Below are 26,624 nucleotides of genomic sequence, written 5' to 3'. Positions count from 1 at the left end.
CAACAATTTTAATACTTTTGCTAAATAATTTTGATAGATTTTACTTTTTCTTTTCTACAGAAAAATCCCTAGAAATTTTCACAGATACAGACCTTCACAGCAAATAAAGACCTCTCCACCTTCTCAACAGTCCACACCAGTTTAAGACTATGCATTTGGTTGGAAACTTTTACTTTTAGATTTTTTATGGAAATCTCTCAACTTCTGTGCCTGAAGGTCAGGGCCCTTTTTTGTGCTGGCAAGTCTGAGTGCATAATGCACATCTGATCTCTGGCAATCTTTAATTGTAGATAATTTCTAGAAATCTACAGCAGAACACACGGACTTCATAAAAATACCTTGTTAGATGGTATCGACACAGGTAATGCTTTTCATCCCTTAATAATTCATTAGGTATAGTTTTAAACCAAGTTACAATGGTTTTAGGTTTCAGCGCTTCCACTGAAGCGTGTCTTTTTGGAAGCGTTAATGCCAGGAGAAATGGCTCTCGGGTGGCTCAACACAAGACTGTGCTGTGCAGCCAGCAAACAGAAAGAGCCTTTTGTTCTGTGTGGGCTCCTTCCAAGCAGTTAGGTATTTCTTTCACCTTTTTGCCGTTTCCTTTTTTCTGGCTTACAAAGTGATATGCATGATTTTATACAAAACATTCAGCAAAAAAAAAACAACAACTTAATCAGTTTCTGAAAAGAAAAATGTAATACTGCAAATGATGGCATTTTATTTGAAGGACTAGATCTGCATGGAGCAGAGGAACACGGCAGCAAACGTGAAGCACAAGAAAAGAAAAAAAAAAGGACAGTATCAAAAGGAAGGATAGGAACATTGAAAAAGTAGGCAAAACCTAGTAAACTAGGAAAGAGAAAACTGAAACAGGAATAGGCACGCAATGAGGCAAAGATCTGTAATCCCTGAAAGCTCCTGGTCCTCATATGGTTAGTTCCTCAAGACCTCACTAGACCTTTGACCTGACCTTGTTTTTCTCAAGTTTCAGCTTTTTCTTCAATCTAGCGAATATAAAAAAATCACCACCAAAATCTACAAGCAATGTATTCTTCACCTTTTAATGGCAGGGCCAAAACTGTAACGGCATACTACTGTTTCCAGGTCTACCACTGACACCATTGGTACAAGACTGACTTAGAGGTGTCATGATTCAAATGACAGGGTTTGGGTGGGGTGGTTTTTTTTCATATTCTTTGCTTTATTCTAACTTACAGTTCAAAACCAGCAAAGTTTGAGTAGTCAAGCATTCAAAACCTAGGCAAAACCAAAATGAAAGACAGCTCAGGAAGCTTAATTCACTTCCACTTGGGGGTGGGGGTGGTGTAATTCAGAAATATGTGTCACATAGTAATTGGGTTTTTCACTTTATCAACTGGAATTGATTTTTTATTTATGTTGATATTTGTAAAATATTAGTAAGTTAACGCTCTAGTACAGGAGAAGGGTTTGGAAAAACCTAGGCAAACCAAAATAAATAAGATTAATTGTTTGCTCAATAACAAAAGGGGAATCAACCTACAGCTTGGTTCCTAGATTTTCGTCTTATGCTTGGAAACTGCTACTCTTCAGTTGCATTTGAGAAGTGTTCCTTGAACAGTTCAGTGCTTCACTATACATAATTCAGTTTGCTGTCTCATGTACCAGTCTCTGCCTTCTGATATCATAAAAGTTCAGACAACTTCCTGGTATCTCACTATTTTGCTTTGTAGAACAGGTACATAACAGTTTTCTCAAGTGTTTTCAGTGGTTACAAAAATGATTACTTTTTTTGTACTGGCATGGACAGCTAATCTTCAATAGCAATAAATTTTAAGGAAAATATGACAACTTGTTAAATCCCTATACTGGTGAAACCTTTAAGTTAATGTACGTTTTCTGTGCCTGTAAAATGCAAGAATGTGTACCACGTGGTATTATTCTTATATATGGAAGATGACTAAGTGAGTATATGCAAGATGGATGGATTAGTGGTCAGCCCACTGCAGTTGTTTAAAGTGTTTCCACTTAAGCCATTGGGAGTTCAGAGATCACAAACACTGATTAATAGTGTACTTCTGAAAAGCATCCACATCTTTACAAATCTGCGTTTACTCTTTGTTTCAAGTAGTCCACCACCAACACTAATTTTATGGCCTCAGACTGTACTCCTCACTCCATTATTTGACCAACAGCAGAACCTACTTCAAGAAATTATACAATATGCAACATTTCAATTAAAACCAACACATGAAGCAATGATGGTGAAAAAGAGTTAATCTATTTTCATCATTATGACTGGATCAGCAAGTAAGCCCAGGCACCTAACAAAAATCACCAAATCACTACCGAAGTCCAAATGACATTAACAAACAGGTTTTACCTAGCTACTCAAAGACAGGATTCTAGTCCTGTTTTATCTGACCTTTCAAACTATAATAATATAACATGGGTCAATTTATAACCACAGCAACCTAAGCATTTTGTCCGTTCATTTTTAACCACTCTTCCACCCCCTACTTGCCCTGTAAACAGGTACTGTTCAAACATCATGCCTTTGTGGTATTTTGCTTGTCTAAAATACAAAATAAGAAAGCAGAAGTTGCTCAAGAAAATTTGATCAAACCAAAAGCCACTGTAACAGAGTGTTATCCCCATCTGCAAAAAGCTTCATCCAGTCTGTGAGTTTTCAATCAAATTAGATATTTTTTAGCAAGCACACTGTGGTTTCAGGCAGTGTTCACTGAGCTTATGAACTAAATTCTTACAGAACAAAGTTGGCCAGAGTGCATTAAGTAATTTTTCAAAAAGTACTTACTGAAGATTGTGATTCGGGCTGTTTGTTGGACCTGTAAACATAAACCAAACAAACATTACTGGCAAGTTTGGCTCAAGGACAACAGCATAAGAAAAGTCAATAGCAATCTAAAAGAAACCAACTCTTTAAGGAAGGTTTGTCTCAAGATTCAAACAAAACCCTCTGCATTCCTGCACATAATCATATATTGCTATTTTCAAAGCCACAAATAAAAATCACATGAATCTTCTGCCTGGTCAGGCAGCAACTTGAGTGGACTTAACTTTTGTTATTAAATATCTCCCACCATAAAAACACAGGCTGTTAAAAAGACAATGTGTTATCTTCACACATCAATTACCTCTTAATAAGCCCCACCCGAGAGCCTTACTATCAGAGTTTATGGTATGACACAGGCATGCTCTCAACCTTTGTCACAGCAGGGACAAGGTCCAATACCCAGCACTTAATGAATCACTTACAAACTAAACTGTGGAGTTAGCTATTTTCATTATAAAATCAGAATAAATTTTAGGAATATGTCTCTAGAATTTTCTTCCCCACTGCTTCAGAAGCAAACTAAATAAAAGCTTGCCTTCCAGGCTGGACGATTAAGTCTCCAAAATGCAATATAACTGCTTCTTGAAAGGTGCGGTGTACCTTCATCTGTCAAAGGACAGAATTTGAGGCCAAGCTTCACTTAACAGTACAGATGTGATATTTCACAAGGATGGGGCCAGCACTATGAATATCACGTAGAAAACTGCTTCTCATTGTTTCCTTTAGGTTTCTTTACGGACTGAGTTGAGCAGTACAGTGAAAACTCCAGGCAATGAAATGTTACCTTTTTGTACTTTATACTGGCACTTCTTTAAATTTTTTTCTTCACTATGTATTTACAGACCTTTCCATCTGTATTTACTTTCTTTTATTACCAGTAAATGAGTATTGAGTTCAACCGAGAAGTTCTGCACTGGGGGAGAGGCCCCAGGCAATGGCTTTATTTATTTCCTTTTGTGTTGAGAATTCTTCTTAAAACATCAAATTCATTTCTCATTATGCTACTGTGAAAACTAATACCTAGTCTATAAAGCCATCTGAGTAATTATAAAAACCAGGAACTCACCAAGCCTTACGAACAACACTCCTGTTGCAGTTATTGTCTTCATCCCATTTGAAGCCACGCACTGGTAGTATCCTGTGTCCGTGGTATCCAGATCCTGGATTCTCAGACGTGAACCATAATCTGTTTTTCTGATGATGATCCGTCTTGGTTCCTGAACCACTGGAGCGTCATTTTTTAGCCATCTCACATTTGGAGATGGATTTCCTGCTACCTTGCAGTGCAGGATTGCTGTTTGCCCCTGGACTACAGTGATATTGTTTACTGGTTCCAAAAAGGTCAGAAAGTAACCTAAGAGGGTAAAAGGTCAGAAAAGATCAGACTTCACTTTGGTTGTGATAAAAGGCTGCTCAAATGCACATTTTTGAGAGAGGGTCTTGGAAATGGATTCAGTTTTCTTTCAAGCATATACTAAAAAAAAAATGTGCAATTCTCTGTCCTAGTGACACCATAACATCACAGTCTGATTCGTCTTTCATGATTGGCTTCATGTTTGTCTGCAAGTAGATATGCAGTTTAGAAGGTCAAGCATGAATTAATACCATTACAATCCTAACTCCCTTTGTGGACACCTATTCTGAAAGCAGTAATGATTTTTTCTGCTCCATTTCTATGTCTCTTGCGAAACAGTTAGTTCTGTAACAAAAAAATACACCCCTATTCCATAAAAAAGTAATCCCAGTTGCAGCCATATTAGAATATCATTATAATTTTACCACTTAATCTTCTTACATGGTCATATATTTGTCTTTAAAAATAACTAAAACTGGAAAAGTTACTTTTAGGTATTAATTTGACTTGCCAGATACTCAACTGACAAGAAATCTTAAGATGAACCTGATTCAGATAGGTTTTCCTTACAATCAAACTTCAAAGATGGCAAGTCTCACATTCAATTTAAAGAAAGTATGCCTCAACTGTAGAAGTAACCTGTGATACAGAGGGCACTTTTAAATTGATTATAGACTGCCATTTTTCATGTCAAATCTTAAAGTAGTGCTAAATTGGACAAAGAAAGGTCTGTATGGATATCAAGTAATCCGGTTTCATGGGTTTAGTTTTATAAATGGAATCTAAAAGCACTAATTTGTGGTTTGCTAAAAGCAAGGGGCTTGTCAAGAAGCATGTATGCTGTATTGGTGATCTCAAGTGATAAAAAGATAAAAAAAAATAATTGATGGAAGACTATTGTAAAAAATTGACAATCCAATCTTCAGTCTGTTATTGTTTTAAATTTAATTTGGTGTTAGGAGTCTTGCAACTGACATACATCACACATTGAAAGCTTGGAAGCATGTAATTCCATTGAAATAATAATGCAATTGTCAAAACAAGTAAGAAAAATATCTAGCTGTCATACTCATGTTTGTTTTGATGAATTTATACCATTGAGACATAGAGCATCAGGAATACTTCATATTACGTTACATTTTTATGTCATCTAGATTCAAATATCAAATAACTGATGGATGTCTACATGTGCCATTTCCTATCAGCTAGATTATTTTACAGTTGTTTAATGAGGAAATAGCATATTACTGTGCAGGAATCTAACACCAGCAATGCAATGGTAACATTTGCAGTCTAATTGCTGAAGTACTTAAAAAACAATGATGCGCTGCTTTGACTTACTTTTGACATGATCATGAAAATCAGTTACTCTGTAATGGCTAGGTATAGCAATGGAGAGGAAAACACTGGAAAAATCGTAATATAAAGAGTCCACAAAGCCAGATTTTGCTGGAAAACTGGGTTTTCTTGAATATTATCTTGTTCCCTACCATTGAACTTCCAAAAGAAATGCTGCTTTAATGAATAACATGAAAATACAATGTAGACAAGTGTGAATTTAGTATGTCACTAAACAGAAAATGAAGTAAATCCCTGCCCATGGCAGGGAGGTTAGAACTAAATTATTTTTAAGGTCCCTTCCAATCCAAATCATTCTATGATTCTATGAGTAAATACCTATAAACGCCACATGACATTGGAAACTTAAAGGAAAATTATTTGTCATCCTTTTTCCACATAAAATAATGAAGTAGTCTGCATGTAATTTTAGATTAGTTTTCCCTATTGTTAGTCTACAAATCTTTAGCTGACTTTAGAACATTTTGACAGAAAACAAATACTTTTTTCAAATGTCTGATAAGAAAGGAAGAAGAAGCCTTCTGCAATGTCATGCCACAACAGTGTCATTTGTTGTGGTTTCCAGTTACGTTTCAGAATTAGAATTGCTAGGGTAACATTCTGGCAGGGAACAGAAAACCAGCAAATTATCTTGTTGATACAGGGAATAGAAGCAACTGATTAAAACTATTACTTAAGCCAACATTTTTACATATGTAAGTATTAGTAGCAGCAAGAAAGAAAGTATGATCAATCCTGCCACATGTTAGAAAAGGAATTTCCATGGCTATTTCACTCTTAGCTCATTATTTTGCCACTTTTTCTTAATCTGTATGGAGTTTATTCTCATCAGCATGATTAAAGCAGAGTATACAGTCAGGAGGAGAAGTAAGTTTGCATTTATTTGAATTATGTTCAAAAGAGTTCTCATACTCAATAATACTGCTTGAGTCAGAATTAATTTATGAAAAGGGGTGGAAAAGCTGGAAAATTCTTCAAATTTTAGCAAAACAACTGGAGCATTGAGGAAGTCAAGGACATCTAGTCATGGTAATGGCTTTGAGATGTCGGGTGGAAGAGGAGTGGAGCCCCAGTGTGGGACCATGAAAGCACCAACTCAAGCAACGGTGGCAAATTGGATGTACAGTCTGCAAAATGGGTGGGAAATTGGCTCACAGGCCATGCTCAGAGGGTGATGATCAATGTTTTTTACTCAGGCTGGCAGACTGTCACAAGCAAGGTCCTTCAGGGATCAATACGGGGCCCCACACTGTTCAACATCTTCATAAATGTCTTGGAAGATGAGATTGAAAGCAGCCTGTTTGCTGATGAGGCTAAACTGGGTGGTGATGTGGGCAGAAGGAAGAGCCATCTTAGAGACCTGGACAGGCTGAAAGAAGGGCAAGCAAGAACTGCATGGAGTTTCAAAGATGCGTCCAAAGTCCTGCACCTGCACCAGGATAACCAAAGAGCCCAGTACAGGCTTAGGATCTGTGTGGCTGAGGAGTAGCCTTGCTGAAAGGGAGCTGGGCGTCCTGGTGGACAACAAGCTCAACACGAGTCCGAAAAGAGCTGCTGCGGCAACAAAGGCAAACCAGATCCCGGGCTGTGTCCACAAGGGCATTGCTAGCTAGCAGACATAGAGACATGATCATCGCAATGTACTCAGTGCTTGTCCGGCCACACTTGGAGTCCAATTCTAGTTCCCAAAATTCAAAAATGACACAGAAAGTCTGGAGAGTGTCCAAAGGAGGGCCATGAAGATGACTGAAAATCTGGAGAGCCTGCCTTATGAGGAAAGACTTGAAGGAGTTAGGTCTTTTCTCCCTGAAGAATAGAAGGTTCGGGGGTGGGGGTGGGGGTGGGGGGGTGTGGGTGGATGGAGCTCAAGAAGCCACATGGAGAAGACAAGAGGCAATGGCTACAAGCTGCATCAAGAGAGGTTTCATCTCAATAGAACTAAATTTTTTGCAGTGAAAACAACCATTCACTGGAAAATGACCTCTCCAGAGATGCAGATGAGTCCTCGTTACTGGAGGTTTTCAAGGTGCCATCAGACAGGGTGTTAGATGATCTTGTCTAGGCTCCCTTTCCCTAAAAAAGTTCGGCCAGATGATCTTTTAAGGTCCTTCCCAACCTGGGCTGTTGTGTGGTTCCATGGGTCTGTGATTCAGCAATCATGGGGGCAGCCTGAATGTGCTCACACAAGAAAAGCAAAAGAGTTGGTTTAAGGTATTTTTTGAGAAGTTAGACCACTTCCAGCACAGAGCCAGCACAGAGGTACAAACACCAGCTCGGAGATGCTCCTGACTCCTAAGTGAAAGAAGCAGAGAAGATGCTTTCTATAAAGGTGGGGTCAACCCAAACGCTGCAAGTTGACAGTCAGGTAGTGTGGTGGTTCTATCTCCGATATACTTTTTGTTCTTAACACAGAAGTACATGAAAGGTCTACGTTGTTCTTGTGCTACTTACTGGTCAGGTTTTGTGCCACTGGTCAGCTTACAGCTTGCTCAAACACCGGTATTTCACTTTTCCTAATGAGCCAGGTTAGTTATGGATATCACATTCAAGTAAATTTGGATGAAAACAAATACTAAATTTACTTACTAGGACCAACAGACGTTATTAACTCAAGATTAAATTCATGTTGGGACTTTCTGGTTTACCAATTAAACCAGAGGTACCATAGGAAGTAATTTGGTCAATAGCTTTTAAGCAATTCAAAGTATTTTGTGTGAATTTATGAATCAGATCCTATTAATAACTAGAACAAAACTATTACCACCAAAAGCAATGCCAAAGATTTATGGATGAATTCAGACCCAGTGTGATTAGATACAGTTCCCCTGAAGTCAGTGTAACTGAATTCATTTCCTGCAGGTTAGAATTTGGCTTTAGTTCATTATTTCTCCTGCCAATTTTATAGGCATTTTCTGCAGTGTTTTATATTACCCTGTTATTACAAATCAAGTAATAAATACTTTAACCTACTGAACTTTGAAGCACTTGTGTTTTCTTCAAAGTTTTGCAGAGCAGCTCAGGAACAGTAGGGCAACTCACTGCCTATCCACTGCCTCTGTCTGTACCCTGAGGTGTACAGTCTTTATTTCCTATTTTCGCCTCCTCTTTGAGAAATGATTCTGAAGTCTGGCATTTATATACTTACTGAATCTGAAGTGATTGTATGACAGTGGGCAGCCATTTGTTGTGCTGCTCTGTTATTTGGTGTCCACTTTAGAGAACCCATAATTGCAAATCTTTCAAACAAAGCGGAAAATTTAACCAACCAACCATGCTCTTAAGAATGCTTTTTGTACTTAATTTCTGCAGTGGTAATCAGCAGTTACTTTTTGTGATGTACCTCACACCACAAATGCTGTGTGGATGCCAGTTCGATGCACTGGTTTGGAGGAAAAAACGAACTGTTTCCCAAGATAAACTGGGACCTCAACAATGTGCAAAACAAATTTTTTCCAACGTAGTTTCCTTTCTCTCTTAACATTCATTTGGACAGGGAGGAAAATGAATGTGAACGCACTAGAACTTGTATTTAACTTGTGTCCTATTTTGTTAAGCAACAGTCAACTAGAATTTTTAAAACTTGAATAGATTTGATCTGTTTTAATACTGACATACCTTTGAAACAAAGCATAAATATAAAATATTTTGGGCTTTCTAAGTATAAACAGCATTACTAAACTTTTAAATGTCATACTATAAACAATTATATTTCATTGGGGACACAGATATCAAATACAATTTTTTAACAATCTGAGTATAATGGCCAGCAACTTTCTGTGTTACACAGATGCTACTGTTATATACTATTTTCTATACTCTGGCTTGGTTCCAAGAGTCATTGAAATGAAGGACAATGCTTCCTTTGCCTTTAGAGGTCTTTGGCTTGGCTTAAAGTACTTCAAAGGGAAAAGCTATCTCATGGATATTTCTGCATTTGCTGTAGGCAAATATGCTTTAAATTAAGCTTCTCTTTTGTTATGTTTTCTGACATAGTGTACAACCAATACTAATATTTATTTTGCTTGAACAAAGTAAAAACTGTTCTGTCAAGAACCTATGAGAGGATAATGCAACTTAATCTATATATTGTATTATACGATCATAGTCTGTGTATCCTATGAGTAAAGCAGCTTAGGGAAATGACTGACATGAATTCTGGCAAAACTCCTTCATATTTTGAAATGCCTTTGTTAGGTTGCCAGTACTTCATATTTTTAAATTGAATAAATTTCATCTAAATATATCAAACAGTATCCCACAGCAAATCAAAATGAAGATGACAGGTCTATTTTGCGTGTTTTGGCAAGAATATAAAAATAAACTTTTCCTGCATGTGTCAAATCATTATCAAGATAGGCACTAGAATATACACTAAGATAAAAACACAAAGGGTACAACTATCACTGAGACCTCACATGCATATTATGTTTCTTAGTTTTACTTACATTATTCTGGCACCTAGATGTCCAAGTTATTGGCTTAAACCATATGTGCTATTCTTGGCATGAACACAATATAAAATGATTGCTCTGCTTCTGTTATTTTAAGATCTTAGCTGTGATTTTGAAGTTCATTCTAAAAAAATATTTTAAACCTCTTCAGTTACTTTAGATCATGTTAATTTTAGCTTAGCTGTTTTCAATTCCAGTTTTATTTTCTATTCTTTTGTTGTTGCTCCTCTTTCCCTATATGATTTTTAAAATAATTATGCATTGACAATTTTCAAACCAGCTTCTTGATGGCCTCCATAAATAGCAATTATTAAAAATTTGCAACTTCTAATCTCAGAACTTCTAAACAGTTTATGAATATTGAAGTCTCATAAGACAGGACAGTAACATCAACCTTATTTTCCAAATGTGGAAACTAAAGCAAGGGTTGTTTAAGTGACTTCCAAAATTTACAGGGGGACTGTTAAAATATGTATGATACACTGAGTTTCACATCTTTCTGTGTTCCTGAGATAATAAGGATATGAGATAATGTAATAATAATCCAATTTTTATTCCTTTTTATTTCTGCATTGCACACGGGAAACAAACACTGAATATCCAGTTTCTGAGAAAAAGAATGGAAAACTTGAGTCATAAATTGATAGGTACCTGAAGATAGAACAATCTCTTCAGAACAAGTCATAATAATAATTACATATATGTTTTATCACTTTTTAGATTTGTATTATGTATTTCAATAACTTTATCCAACAGTCAGAAAAGCTCATAAAACCATCTGTTCAGAACACATCAAAACTTATGGCAGTGTTGGCTTTAGATACTCAAAATTTAAAGTCAGCTGTTGAAAAAGAAAAAGGAAGTACTTCTTGTCTGCATAACTGCATACAATTTAAAGCATTTTCAGATTAATGGCATAAGACTTTCCAATGTTCAAAACCACTAAAAATATGTGTATTATGATTTTTCCCCCCCAAGCCCCTTGCTTTTTTATTCCTCCTTCCCAACCCTTTTTGATTTTTTTCCTTTGAATAACTCTTTGTTCATTTTGTTAGATATATATAAAAGAACATGTTCTTTCTCACCAGAACTCTTTCAAAAGACAACTTTCTGCTATAGCACTTTAAGATTAATATAATCTTACATGCAATACAAGAGATTTTGGGGGAAATTTTGAGTAATTAATAATTCCATAAGAAACAAATTAATTATTTCCTATAATAAGACATAATTTTTCACCTAGGAAACGTACTTTAGCTTATGGAATGGTTGATTATTAACAAGAAATGACTTGAGGAAGACAACACTTCCCAAATATACTGTGATATGATTACCGTAATAAGTATAAAGTCTTCCCAGAACTGACAGGTAATCTATAAAGGATATCAAAGGGTTGCAGATTGTTCTGGGCTTATAAAAGAATTGAACACCATCGTAAGCAAAAACAAACATGAAAGTTGCTGGAATTCAAAGTATTCCTTTCTAGAGGTGTGTATAGCAACAATGCTGCAAGTACAAGAGCTTAGGGGATCTGAATCACACCATCACGTCTTAGCAAGTTGTAAGAGTCCAGTAAAGCGACTCTTTCCACATGTAAATCAGGACTGGAAATACATGGAGAAAAAACATCCTAATAAGGAGCAGAGATAGAAGTCTAAGTCTCATATTTCTTGCACAGACCATATTCCTAAATGTGAAGCAGTCTTCCCAGTTCTTCACCTCTCTGCTTTATTTAACCACAATACAAAGATGAGCAACCCACAACACACTGTAGCCAAAATACACATGAGCAGTTAAGGAAACTACACTGCTATATACTGCCACATAGTATTTCCAGATAAATTGATACCTTTACAGCCTAATTTAATCCCATTATGTGCACTCCATCTTCCATACTATTTGTGTTCTCAATGTACAAAACTGCAAGCCAGAAGCATGTAAAATGAAGTGACTTGGATCACAGGCACTTCAAATGTACTTCAGAACAAATTACAGCACATTCAGGAATGAAGCAGAATTAGCACTGAAATACTGCCACAATGTGCACATTGTTCCCCACACTGAAAACAGTGGGCTTAAGCTCTCTTATTAGCAGAAGAAACCTGATTTTTAAGCAGCATTTTCTCATACTTGAAGGACTGAAGATCTTATCTAGCCTGGGAATCCAATTCTGTGGGGTGCAATTGTTTTCTTGTTTTGTGAACTTCCAGGTGAGACTGTGAAGGGGCACCTCTCCTAGGTTAGTGCCCTTTTAGAAGTAGATCTTAGTGGGGGCACAACAGTGCAGTTAGGATGTGGATTGATCTTTCAATCACCAGTCCTGTAGATAAAAAGCCACCACTTTTAGAATACATGATTCCTGGCAAGTTACCTTATGTCAAGTCAAAGCAACCAGGATAGCCTAGTCATATAGATTTATCATATAGATACCTCTTGAACCAGAGTAAGTTCCCAGACCGACTTCTGCAGAAACCACAGTTAAGGTCAGGGGCTTGAGGCATCATGCCTCCTTGAGCAACCCAACTCACTCAGTATCTCAGCTACTGCAAGTTGCCCTTACTCATGCATTTAACTATTGAAGTATATTGCTCTAACATTGCCACCACCAGATATTATTCATACTATGAGATTTTAGTGGAGCTCATTTAGGTGTGAAGAGTTCATTACCCTTTAATACTTTCCCCGAGTTTAAGAGTACAAGATTGCAAGCAGTGAGCCCTTCCATGATGATGCACCAACAGTGCTCATCACAAAAGAAAAGCTTGGTTTCGGTTTGTGCCACAACTCTCATCTTTTTTTGTGAATAACAGGTATGTTCTTTTTCTCCTCTGGGCTTCTGAAAGGAAGTATCCCTGTTGGCCTTGTCCTGGCCCTCTGCTGCAGTGAGAGAAAGAGAGAGGAAACTTTGCTCCTTCCCCAGCATCACTGACAGGAAAAGTTGGTCGACTGCAGGAAGGTGGGCAGAGAGCAGTGCCAGACCCAAGCAGGCAGTGAGCCCCAGTGTTTCCAGAGCAGAGCACAGAGCTGACATAATTTTGTTTCTTAAGCCGGGGAAAGAGACTTTTTAGGAACCAGAGAAAGTTTGTTAAGAGTGTTGGTTGCAAAACAGAAAAGGCATCAAGACACACTGGATTGAAATCAAGATTGGGAAAAGGATAATTTTTGCAAAGGCTCACTGGACTGGGAGGACATTTGTGCTCGAATCTTTTATTTTTATTCCAAAGCAGATCTAAGTTCTTCTACACCAAATTCACAGTGCTCCCCTCTGCTTTTCTTGGTGGTTCAGGAGATCAGTTCAATGAAACAGGAAGATAAATTTTCGTCAAAGCCCTAGCCAAGTCATGGTCCTATCGATCAGCTATCAGAAAGCTAGCTTCACTTTTAAGAAGAGACTTGCAACTTTTTTCAGAGTGCCTACTATTAATAATACCTTGCTTAACCTGGTTACTTCTTTGGAGACAGAAGCATATTTCAGGACTTCTGGAGGATTTACAGAGTGTGATCAATACGTTTGGGCATTATTAAAGCCCATTTACTATTATTTTCAGGTCTGTCTTGGGTCTATTCTACACTAGAAAAAGATACAAATCATAAACAAATCAGAATAACTAAACATTTTTTAAGGAAGGGAAGAAGATCAATGTGGTGGAAGGAGCTGAAGGCCTCTTTCTAATGGTACCAATAGTATGCACAACCTCTGAAGCAGAACTATCCAAAGATTTTTTGAAACGAGACCTGCTACCTCACTATGATACAGAAAAACATGGATTAACATTCCAACCAAAGAAACAAAAAAATTCAGCAAAGGGATTTTTGCTTACTTGGAGAATTCCGTAGCCACAAAAATAAAAGGGGAGCAAAATGAGGCCATTTCCAGACCAGGCATGCTGGAAACCAGCAACTGATTCTACACCAATGAGTCATATAAGAACAAGGGTCTCTTTTTTTTTTTCTGAAGGAAATACAAAATCCTTATGATGTAGAAATGTTTGAATGTTTGAGATGTGATTAATTACTTCCTTAGACAGGTATTGCCTGTGGCCCTGCAAAAAAAGGAAATAACTGCAACTCCTTTCTCAGCAAGAATTTAACCAAGTAATGTCACATGAAAAAAAACATTTTCTTTTATGTCTGTACTTAAAAGCTCAGACATAACAAAAAAGTAAATAAAGTGGGACCAACTTGCCAAGTAAGCAAGCCTGTCAATGCAGTTAAAGATTAAACATGGACCTTTTTCCATCAAAAGTAGTGGGTATGGGAGTGTGGAGTGAATAAAAAACTGTAGTATACAGTGCTGCTGACAGGAATGTCTATTAATGAAATTTATTCCCATAATGGAGGACAAAATTTAATCCCCAAATCATTTGGGAGCTTCAGGAAGTGGAAGAGGGTTGAGGAGTACACAAAAAGTCTTCCTCCCAAACCGGAAGGGTACAGTCACACAATGATGATCAGTACCAACGTGGTTAGAGATACGCAAACATAAACATGTCTTTATTCAACTAAGGATAGAAATCAGTGGAAAATTCTGAAGAAAAGCTTCTAACAAGCATAGTCAATGTAACAAATCTAACCAGCATTCAAGTGAAACACAATAAGGATTACATGACATTGGATATTTATGAGAACAGAAATTACATTCCAAGGTAGCCTCAAAATTTATGTTCCTGTGAAAGAGAGGCTCTGAAAAATCTAACCAGCACCTCACAGTGTCTTAGGCTTCAATATGTACTCATCTTGCTGAGAATGCTAATGATAATGCAGAAAGTAGGCTGAGCTCTTCATGCGAACAGATTATATGACCTTTTTTCTAAGTGTAAGGGTTGACTTTGTATAGCAGTGCTTCTATACAAAGAAAAAAATCTGTACTACAACTGAGAAAACATGTTTCTACAGATAGAACACTGAAAATGTCCTGCTTTAGGAAGTTGAACCAAACTGAATTAGAATTCCATTTTGCAGTAAATACGTGCATTTTCAGAGCCGAGAATAGCATTTAGATCTATAGTTTAAGTGATAAAGTATTATAAAAATATATGCTAACTAACAAGTTACTAGAAATTCTGCAATTACAGTCTGTTCTTTAGAAAAAAAATCACTAATGCTCAGAGCTACTTAAAAAGAGAAGTATTCTTGTGTTGCCATGGGCTGGGTTTAATTATCTCAAACCAAAGTTATTCACAGATAACAATACTTAAGATTTACCTATAGATGCCAAGTGTGGCACTGTACAAAATTAAATCATTTTCATGGCACCAACATGACAGAAAATATGCTAGGAAGGCAATAATAGCCCTCTATGTTTGGGTCAAACATTTAATTCCTAAGTGTGAGGGGACTGAACATGCTTAAAAATTAATTTTTATGGACTCCAGTAACCTTGCTATGCCCTCTTAGAATCAGAAGTATTAAGTCATACAAGGCTGCCTTTCTTACAGACTTTCATTCACAGGTAAATCAAGTGAACATATAATAAGAGGATTTTGCTAGTCCTTTCTAAATTATACTTATATTTGGGTGGGGGGAAGAAAAAGTAACTACAGTTCATTTTACCTTTTGGTGTTGGAACTGGTCTTTCAAGTCCATCCACGTGACCTAAGGGGTCATTTGTATCTGGAATTTCCATTTCACCTAGGAAGAAAAAAATATTTTGTCAAATTGATGTTCTGAGTTGATCTTTCTCTTTAACAGCATTCTGATAATAAGTTCAGCAAACTCATTCAGCCCAGATCCTGGTTCCAGAGCACACAGGAGACAGCTACTAACAAGGTCAGGATTTATCTATCACACATTAGAAAACTTTGTAATAATTTACCTTGTGCATTTACCTTGTGCTTGGCAAATATAGGCAGCATTAAAAACTACTTCCCAGTGCTTACTAGAATAAAATTCACACAGTTTTACAAAGAACGCAAACATTTCCTGAAAACAGTGCTGGGCTAGCAAATTAAGCAGTACCTGAGCTTTATTGACAATCTCAGTTACAAAATGGCATAAATCTGCTTTTGAAGTTACGTTGCAGTAATTCAGATTCTATTTCCAGAGGTCTGGCTCATCACCTCTGCTGACTTTCTTAGCCTATTCTCAACCAAGTTGCTAGAAGATATCTCCAAAGAATTAAAATACAGTAACTATCAATTAAATATTCCAGGGGGTGATGAAATAGACAGGCATCTTTCTGTGTGCCCTCCTTTTTTGTGTCTAACATATATCAGAACAAGCTAGAACAAATGTTTAGCCAGCAGCTGCTGCAGACAGCAGACAATACTTCATGATCCTTTACTTTTCCGCAGGTCTTACAAAACCCTGACCATTGTAAAACAGGGGTTCATCTGTTTGCTCTTGCTTTTGAAAATTTGATGCTGAGAAGCAGAGCTGAACTTACAAATTAGAAAAAGCTATAGCGGTGCTTTTGCTAAGGCAACTTCTTAAATTACATCTCCTATATTTTTGTGTTTCCTAATTTACATTCAGTCATCCAAATTCCTTACCACCTTGGTGTATCACCAAGAGAGCATGTAATCTAAGGTCATCAGGATCTAAAGTGAAAGATCTGGGTTGTGTTGTAGATTTGTTAGGGGTGTACATGGTAATGTTTTGGGTAAAATGAAACTAGGGAAAAGGCTCTCCCTCTTCCTTTTGTCCCCATTCCCTTCCTTCACACTAAACCCTACAACATTACTTTGACTGCAAGTCACAGTGACGAAACACGAACAACTCCATCCCTATCTTGCAGCACATTATGAAAGAAGAAAATTGAGACTGTGATTATTTTTTATTTTCCTTTTACGCTTTTACCCATTGAGGACAGAAGATTTAGCTAAATTGCCCTTAAACTTACCAGGTGAAACAGAAATCAGAGACATCTTCAACCTCATGCTGGGTCTAAAAGTATTTATTTTGTCACAGTACTGCCACCTTGTCACTACTTCAGTCTCTCCCTTCACCTCCCACCGGTTGAGGTTCCTAGCCTCAGAGTAATACTGATTCCACTAGAGTTGTGTGCTCATTCCCAGACAACCCAATTAGAGTGATGGTGAAGAGAGCACTGTAACCCTTGGCTTGGCAGCCCACCTCTTTCAAGCTGGAACAGCTAAGGCTTGGGTAGACATAATCTGCCACTTCTAGCAATGGCCAACAGAACTGATCGATAGTTTTCATCTGGAGACTAGTGGGAAAAGTGGAAATGGGTGGCCAAGGTGGCAGCACTTTAAATTGCCATTGCAAATCCTGCCTCAGTGTGTCTTCACACTCCTGAGGGCATGGTGCAGACTCAGTGCCTGACTTTTTATTGTACAGAGGTTTTGCTGATTTGTTTGTTTGAGTGTGAACTGATGAATGCGTAATAGGGATATTTCTGTCAAATTCCAGCAGAGAGACATCACATCTCATGTTTACCAAGAGGCAGCAAGGCAAGCTCACCTCTATTCCCTTGCTTTTGCTTGACCTCCTCTATGTCACACAAGTTGTTTAGAACAGGGCAGCAACATTTACTGACCACAAGGAATATAAATCCAAGATGAGACATTGGAGTAAAAAGAAAGAGTAGAAAAAGAAACTATTCTTTCACTCCACGAGCACCTGCACTTGGCTTGTTCTGGTGTTCATAATCCAGTAGTATTCATAGCATAAAACATTATTTGTAGAATCCCATTATTAGGCACAATTGGTTGCTTAACACTCAGACCTCCAAACTCCAAACTGCCAAAGATCTGAGTGGTACTTTTGGTTTAATACCATGTGTGCAACTTTAAAATAGTTGTTTCCATTTCTTCAGTCATTCAGGGGGATTCACAACAGAAAAAACATTGGATGCTCATATAAATAAGAACAGAAATTCCTTCCTCTCTCTTCCCTTCTTCCCAGACCCACAGGCTTTAATTTTTTAAAGCCTTTCAAAACAAAGATGGAAAGAAATAAAAGCATTCTGTGATTTGAAAACATTTCAATAATAATTCTGTATGATTCACTCTTGTGCTTGATATGTTTTATGTCTGGAAAAAACATTAATCTCCAGATGTGCTTTACCAGAGAACAATTAAAAACCATAGACACCACCTACCAGCAAAGTCTCCATAACTGAGGCAAGTTAAAATTGGAAACCCTTTGTATACTTTGTAAATTATAAACACAAAACAGATTTGTCACTTAAACTTGCTTTTACAAAAGAAATACGTGTATTTTCTGTAATCTGCAAAATCCCACTTCAGCCACATTTATTATGAATTCCAAACTCTAACCATGAAGTTTCTGTACCACAACTTCAAACACCAAAAGGTTACTAACAATATGAAATATTAAGTTTTTTACACCATAAATGCTTCTGGATCAGGTGACCCACAGGTCACTACAACTAAATAAAACCTTTTCCTCTTGAATTAAACTGAGTCAAAAAATCCTGCAATCAAGAACTTTGAGGAAAAAGCTGTTTATTCCTGTTGAATATTATTTTCAGTGCTTTCTGATTTTACATTAATAACACAGTACATTTTTCCTGCTAGGATTAAATCCATAATGTATTCCTCAACAGATAACAGTTCTTCCTGGTATTTTTTCTTCAATTCCCTTCACTGCAGTGCAGATGCACCCCCGATCACATGCCATCACCAACTCTCTGCGGTCTTCTTGTTTGAAGACCCCTACACAACTGTGCTCCTGTCCAGACCTGATTTTTAACTTGTGTCCCTTTTCCCACTTTGTGTATTCAGTGTTTCAGTAAGGGTATCCCATTTTGCTTTTCTTCTTCCCACATTGCATCTTTTCCTGGCAGCATTTTCTATGTGTTGTTCCACTGCCTGAAGGGGGCAAAAAATCCACGAAGTAATTTTATGTGTCCATCACTGTCTTGATCAGTAAACAGTTACTGCTAGAGAAGATACTATTGTTCATTAAACTGATTTTAGATTCAAGAAAGAGATTAAATAGTCACATTTGTTTTCATATCTATTGCAAATATGGCATTGTCATACAATGCTAAGAAAAAAAGGCAGACTTGCTAAACACAAGACTGGCAGAAGCAAAAGCAACCCACAAAACAGTTGTTAATAAAAACTGTTAAGAAGATTACATGTGATATTACCAACCCACGCTGGCAAGAAGTACGCTCTCATACATTGAACATTGTGTTCTGTTGAGGTCCTCTCATCTAAAAAGGGTATGGAAGAGTTGGAAGACTTTCAGAGAAAAGCGGTGAGGATAATTAAACCAGGGTGTGTACAGCTGCTAGATTTGTCACTCTGGGAAGGAGATGGCTGAAGTCAATGACAGTAAAGGTCTGTGGAGTCATGACAGTCTTTGAGAGGATGGACCAATCTCTCAGTAAAAGAAGTAACCGTGTGAGGGAAAAACAGCAAAAGCAATTTCAAAACAGAGCTAAAACAAGGTAAAGTTTTCTCAAGCAAGATGTAGTTAAGCTGTGGACAGAGTTCACAGGGGCTACAGGTGAAACTGGGCAAGTTCATGGAGAAAAATTTTCATGCCTAACTCACTCATAAGAATCTCATGCAGGAAAGGAAGTCCTTGAGCTCACAATGGCTGGAGGTTAGGTAAACACCCAGGCTTAAAGCAGTGCTATGTATGACAGACCTCTTACACTTTTACTTCAGCATCTCCTTTTCGCTGCCATCAGTCAAGAGAGGGTTACACAGATCTCTTACCTGCTCCAGTATGGCTACTCTCATATTTTTCACTTGTCCTCTGCTCAGATACAAAATGTATCATGGCTTAGTTCTGTCAATTTACATTTGCAGAGATAGTATCAGATAGAAAAAATCACCAGTGTCTGCCCACCTTGAACACTGCGTGACCAAAGAAGACTCCATCATAGCCAGAACTGAGCCTGAATGCCACTTGCCAGTATGAGACAATGTATGTGCCAGATGTGCCACGTCAGATGCCCGAAATACCCCTTTTTTCAGGGACCACGCAGTCAAATAAAATGCAGATGCTGTAAATAGTACCTCTCTTAAACTGTTCACCCACACAAAAAAGATTTCTTAACTTTTCAGGGCAATTAAGGAAGTTATTTGAATTTAAGGAATACCCCGACTCCGAAAGAGAAACCATATTTGAAGTCAGTATTCCACATTTCTGATGTATAAAATACATTCTGTTCCTTTGACTTACTGTAGCAAACTGCAGCAATAAAACAAGCAATTTGGAAAATCCAAACTGAATATAAACGACTATCATTTCTTTTATCAATTCCCTTCTGAAAATATAGGGAAGATTTTCTTACTGCCAAGGTCCAGCACAGGTAGCCCCGCTGCTCAATTTTAAACACCAATGACCAACAAAGCACACAAACAAGCACCCTATATTATTGAGACAGGAATGCCCTTTCACACATTTGAAAACTGAGTTACCCAACTGATCACAATGCCAGCTCACAGGGCGTACATCATTCATCACACAAGAGCTAAACTTTTCCCCTGAAATGGTTATGAGTTCACAGATCATTCGTTACTGGAGAGCTAATTGCAATAAACAGATTTCAAAATGCTCATGGCCACAAGCAGACATCAAAACAATGCATTAATCTTCATCAAAAAGCCAGTCACAAGGAGGCAGTTATGATAATTGATATCAGGGACAAACCAAGACGGCAGCCGCACACAGGAAAAGGATAACGAAGTCAGGTATGTTCAGCCAGAGTGGGCCCAGTTAATTCAGAGCAGTTAAGGGCTGGCTGATGCAACACTCTTTCAGTTCTCGCAGAGCACAGATGAGATCTTCAAGGACGGGAATTTACACAAATATTTCCTATTATCTATTAAAAAAGAGTAAAAAGGAATGCCAGAGAATTATAGACCCATCAACTTAACTTTAATTCCTTGAAAAATAATGGAACAAAGAGGTTATTTTGAAGCATTTAAAATAAAGCAGAGAAATGAGTAGCAACCAACACAGAAGCCAACATTGACTTGGCTTACATGGATTAGACCTAAACATAAATCAACTATTGCAAGCTATTGCAAAGAAGGCAAACATCATACTGGGACACACAAACAGTACTAATCCTTCCACTCTGCTCAACACTTGTAAGGTCCTGGAGTGCTTTCTCCAGTTTTTTGTATTCCATTTCAAGACGGATGTGGGTAAAACCGAAATACTACAGCTAGTGACATCAGGGTGTTCTACAAGACATGACCAACAAAAAGACAAAATGAATTACTATTATGCCTGCTTAGTATGAAAGAGATTAGGCATGGACTGAAAGCTAGCATTCCTTAAACACGCCGGTCTCTGTGAATGAAATTTTCCAGAGTGGTAGAGTGGGCAAGCACCTACTGCATACGATACTGCTAATACAGCTAATGCTTCTTCCAAGGTGAAACAGGACCTCTTAAGATCTTTTCCAGTCTCATGATTCTATGAGGACAACAACCATTCTTCCACCGTCGTATGTTAAATCCCAAAGCTTACAAATAAATCCTTCAACACTAATAATTGCACACAGCTACAGTCAGGGAAACTGCTGATTTTTGTTCAGCCATTCCTTCCACTCACCAATAATCCTCTTTCTGGGGCTAAAACTATTTTCAGATTTAAACAGCAATATGTAACCTTTGCTTCCTACGGCTGTAACCTTTGACTCAGGTTCTAACTTTCTTCCAATAACATAAAAAACCCAAGCTCTCTCTCTTCAGCCTAATACCCTCTAATATTCTGTTCTTTTCTTCATAAAACTTTGTTGAGCTTCTGTCAATTACTAACCTCTGGAACTCCCAAACAAAGGGCCCACTGTACCCTTTGATTCAGCTGCCAATCTGATTACTTTGGCTGGGAGGCAGGCTGCGCGAGTCGCTGAATCAGGGCCTTTCATTGAAATTTCTCGTTTCCAACATCTGCAGCCCCTGGCAACCAATTGCAGAGTGGGCTTGGCAGACCTGTAAAGGGTGGTGAATAGTCTACAAAAGATGCAGTTTGTAGTATAAAATCAGTGCGCCCCTTTCATAGTGATGGTAGATTAGAACCTCCACAGCACACGTTACTTAACTGCTGCAGCTTCACGTAAAAATAGCTGAAGGTGGGCAAAATAACCTGCACTTCTTGTTGCAGTTGCTCTACTCAGACAACTGTGAAGTCTGAAAAACAGGAACTTCTTAGCTTGCTATCAGCTCGCAAAGCCTGTAATTCACAGGGTAGTATGTTAACTAGTTAATTTGAATTTATTCTTCAGCCATCCAAAATTCCTTAAAATTACTGTCAGCTAAATTCATAGTAATAAAAAGGTCTAACTATGAGACCATTAGAAAGCGAGTAAGCTTTTCTAAGCCTGCTCTGTTATAACATCAAAATATCATTAACTAAGTATACTTAAAATAAAACCACCAGCAGCTTGTAACTCACAGAACCTTCAGAAAGCTGGTAGAAAATACAGACAAGAAACATTTTACAAGAGCCAGGGTTGAGTTATACAGAATAAATTCCCACAATTTATAAGCATTCCTTATTGAAGGAAATCTCTTGTTCCATTAGTGTGAATTTTCCCCTCTCTGTATTTTTTTCTATTTTACCTAATAGCTATGTTGAAATGGCTTCATTTCAGTATCACGAAAAACACTCTATTGCAAAATGTGGGAACTACACTAAGGGAAAAAAGGCAGATCTAAGGTTTATGATCTGTAGCAATGAAAAGGGCTTTATTATTTATTTTGGACAGAAAATCCATCATTGATTTAAAATAAAATTCCAAAGAAACACAAATGTTAAACAACCTTCATTCTGCACAGTGACACTTCATTTCTCAAACACATCTTAACAGTGGTTCAAAATCCTATACTTTGACATCCTTTTGTCAGTTAAATGTATAAAGAGGGAATCTGCATATTGCATTAGTCTCTATTACTGCAAATGTTTGTGTTCACAGAGTGATCCAAGATAGACTACTTGTCTGTTTTGGAAAAACTAGTAAAGTGCATGATGAAAAAGCTGCTTTACAAATTTCACAAGGTTCCTACAGGGATTTCCTCATTTAATAAAACAATCCTTATTAACCTAATATCAAACCACTCTAAAACACAGTAAAAGAAATCAGCTGGTCATCACCACAAAATGCAGAGAAGGAATGCTTCTTGATTTCCACACAAAGCTGCAATGAATCTCCAGACCAGTAAAAACTACGCTGAAGATTCAGTTTATCTTCTTAGTCATCAGCCAGGTGCCTCACCAAGTACTATGAAGTCAGTGTGAAAAGAATGAAATCAGAGAAGTAATTTAAAATATTATTACCAGGGATTCAAACACAGACTTCAATGAATACAATGACTTATTTTAATGCCTTATACTGTTAATGCATATTTTACATTAACCACACAGCTGCGTTTTCAATAGTACCGTCAATCTTTACCCTTTCATTATACAGCCCTCAACATTTAGATTAGCTATTAAATAACCCAGATTTTTCCTCCTGCATCTCATATTTGCCATTTAAAAAGAAAGGTTAGAAAAGTTAGTAAGACAAATCAAAGATACAGATTTATTCAGATTTTGTTCACAAAGGAACCCTTGTTAACAGCTGTTGAAACATTACAGTAAAACACCATCCATGTAAAAGAAGATACGCATTTTAAGTCATCATTTTCAATGCAAAACTAAGTTCTGAAGACAATAACCTCTGGATTGCAAATTATTCTGTTATTTGACACCCAAAACACTCTTTTGATAAAGTCACACTGAAGTCCAGCTCCTCTTATTTTACAACACAGAACGGAGATATTAAACAGGAACCTTGCCTGCATGAAGGACTATCCAAACCCTATTTTCAATTCTTAGGATTTCCTGCAGGGTCCTGGCCAAGTCACCTCAGCCAGACTGCTAAAAGCATTTGATGCAAAAGATGCAGACAGATGTCCACCAGGATTTTCAAAAGCATGTGGGCACCCAAAGCTAATGTCTGCAGTAAATATCCCTTAATCTTTTGTACCTCAGTTGCCCAGGGGCTGAGAGGGGGAAAGGTTAGCTGCCTGATGTGGTTCCTAGTGCAGCTGCATGAGTGAGTGAGTCAGCACAAGGAAGGGAGCAGCATGAAAGCAAGAAGCTGGGGCAGAGAAAAGGCGGGAAGGAGTTTTTTATTGATTGTGGTGATTTATGCCACTTTCAACTGATCATGGAATTCCAGACGTAAAGCTGATTCCTGCACACTGCGGCACAGAAACTCTACAGCCGCTGCAGAGGTCTAGCTTTGCTCCTAGTAAAGAAAGGCAAAACTTAAAGCAGTATTTGGAAACAAATTAAGATGTAATTATGATAATAAAACTGTTCTGAATGTTCAAGAAATAAGAATGAACTCCATGGTATTTACAGCATAAAATATTTGAGGCTTTTTAAACCACAAATGTATTTCAATGCCATTTCTGATTTAGTAACAGTGGAACTAAGTCTACTAGCTATCACGAAATTAGCTTTTCTGTGCAACTGTATGTTGAATAGTCCAAGCCAATATACCAAGGAGCATATAAAAGCCTTGAACCACGGCAAAAACACAAATCATTCTGGATTTCATAACAAATGACCTTTGCTGGCAATGTGTTACGCTAAGAAATAAATAAATAAATAGATAAATAGATAAATAAATAAATAAATAGATGAAGTAAAGCAATTGTGGGTACATTCCAAAGTTCTTCACCTCCTCAGCTGTAAAATCACAGTTTACACACAACCAATGGAGGCTCTGAACACACCTGCAGTAGCTCAAAGAACACCAAGCAACATGATAATTATCCATGGCATTATTACATGATTGATTATTTTACTGCTTCTGGCTGTGAAAACAAAATAGTCTCAACAAAAAAGTTGAAAATAATCATGATTTATGAGTATAACACTCCATCAACTGGGATAAACAACAATTTTCACAGTGGTCTTTTTTTCTGAAAAATAATTTAGGATCCAAAAACACCAGTCCTGTTTGCAGCCTTAGGCTGAAATCTTTGTGTCTCCAATTCACAAAATCACTCCTAGTCCAATAGACATTTGAAAATGGGCTTATTTCTAAGCACACACTTAAATACTTTCCTACATTTGAAACAAAACAATAATCTCCCTCAGTCTAGGTGGCAATATAAAACCAGCACAGATCACAACTGAGCGCAACAAAATATAGTAGAGGCTGTTATTACCTATCCTAATGGTTAATCTGATTGGGTTGACAACTACAGGCTGAGTAACTACTGCAAGTGTAAAAAATCCTTCCTACAGTTTGTTCATTTTCACTCTCCAATTGTATTTCAAAAGTGGGATTTGCAGCACCACTCTTCGAAGATAGGGTGGCTACAGCCAGCCACTCTGCTCTCTGCAAAACAGTGAGAGTAACTAGCAAATTCGTATTAAAAAAATAGAGCAATTTTTGAATGATAAAAGTACTTATGGGTAAGTATTATAACCATCTCCCTGACAGAAAGATATAGTGGAGACCAATGGACAATTAATCCTCAAATGCCATTACTAGACACTAATTTGAGAAACGTGGCCACCCCAACAGGAGGTCTAGGTCATCAATATTCTAAGAAATCAAGGCTGGCAAATGGCCTACTGATAGGGAAATATTCATCCTTAAATCAAATCATTAAGTAAACGCTCATGTTCTTTCTGATCACCAAGCATCATAGTTTTTTAAAAGACCCAAAAAAATAGAAAAGTACGCTCTACCTATCTGCTTGGGATTTGTCTCCACTAAGTCACATTAGAACATGATTTTACAAAGTTACGCTGCTAATATGTAACACCAAATACTATGTTCAAAGAGAAGCAGCTGCTCAATAGTCAAGATTTTTACTGTAGGCTTTGCTTATGACCAGTTTGCATAAAGTTAAATATACCAGATTCCATTCTTAGAGAGGACAAATTTCTTTTTAATGCAAAGTTATCTTGGTTTCTAGATCAAATATTTAAAATTCTTCATTTTCTGCTGAAGTCTCTTTATAATGACTAATTACTTATGGTCTATATACGCAAAAGAAGAGTAATTCCTCTTCCACACTAGCAGTTCAGCTCATACTGACAGTCACGGAGCAAGTATGGAGAGAGCAAGTCAGCGTGCAGGTGTTGTGGCCAGGCAAATCCCACGTGAGCACGCCCAGCATTTCAGACTGGATCAAATACTGTTGGTGGCTAAACATCACTGTATGAGCGTGTGCGTGCATCTGTGCACATTTTTCTGTATGTAGAAAACGGAGGACAAAGGTAAGAAAGGATGCCAGGATATAAAGGAAATCAACATCTGAACTGTATTTTAGCCATTTGTAAAATGCAAACTAGTTATTGCGATTGAGTGTTTAAAAGATGTATTATTGATTTGTTTCAGCAGACTTTTCTACATTTCACAGTATGGAGTTACTTATTTAAATAACATTAATAATAAAGTTTAAATAGGATTTATATTTCTTCATTTGAGAGTAACCAACTAGATGATATTACTTCTGCTAATGAGCTGCTTGTCCAGTCTAGATAAGAAAAATCTTTCTTATTCCCACTGCAGACTGACTTCATTTACAAATGAATGGATACAGTGAAGTCATAATGGTTGTCTGCTCTGAAAAACTCCCATTCCTCTTTCCCCTGTTGTTTAAACTACCTTTGCTGTTGGCGGGGTGAATAGCTCAGATGCACAACTGGATTTTGG

At 37.4% G+C, this 26,624-nt stretch overlaps 1 protein-coding gene across 1 annotated transcript in view; it reads right to left on the bottom strand.

The window, feature by feature from the left end:
- The window catches only part of ROR2 (receptor tyrosine kinase like orphan receptor 2), a 154,562-nt gene that overhangs the window by 35,289 nt on the left and 92,649 nt on the right, over positions 1–26,624 (bottom strand). Inside the window, exons 2-4 of the mRNA XM_040580624.1 lie at positions 15,554–15,631; positions 3,903–4,190; positions 2,798–2,828 (exon numbers count right to left, since the gene is read on the bottom strand). Of these exons, the coding sequence (XP_040436558.1) occupies positions 2,798–2,828; positions 3,903–4,190; positions 15,554–15,631 (397 nt within the window). The remainder of the gene's footprint in view (positions 1–2,797; positions 2,829–3,902; positions 4,191–15,553; positions 15,632–26,624) is intronic.

This window comes from Falco naumanni, chromosome Z, assembly GCF_017639655.2.
Source record: "Falco naumanni isolate bFalNau1 chromosome Z, bFalNau1.pat, whole genome shotgun sequence".
NCBI lineage: Eukaryota > Metazoa > Chordata > Aves > Falconiformes > Falconidae > Falco > Falco naumanni.
The sequence above is the reverse complement of the archived record's forward strand: the minus strand, read 5'-3'. Positions and strand labels throughout refer to the sequence as shown.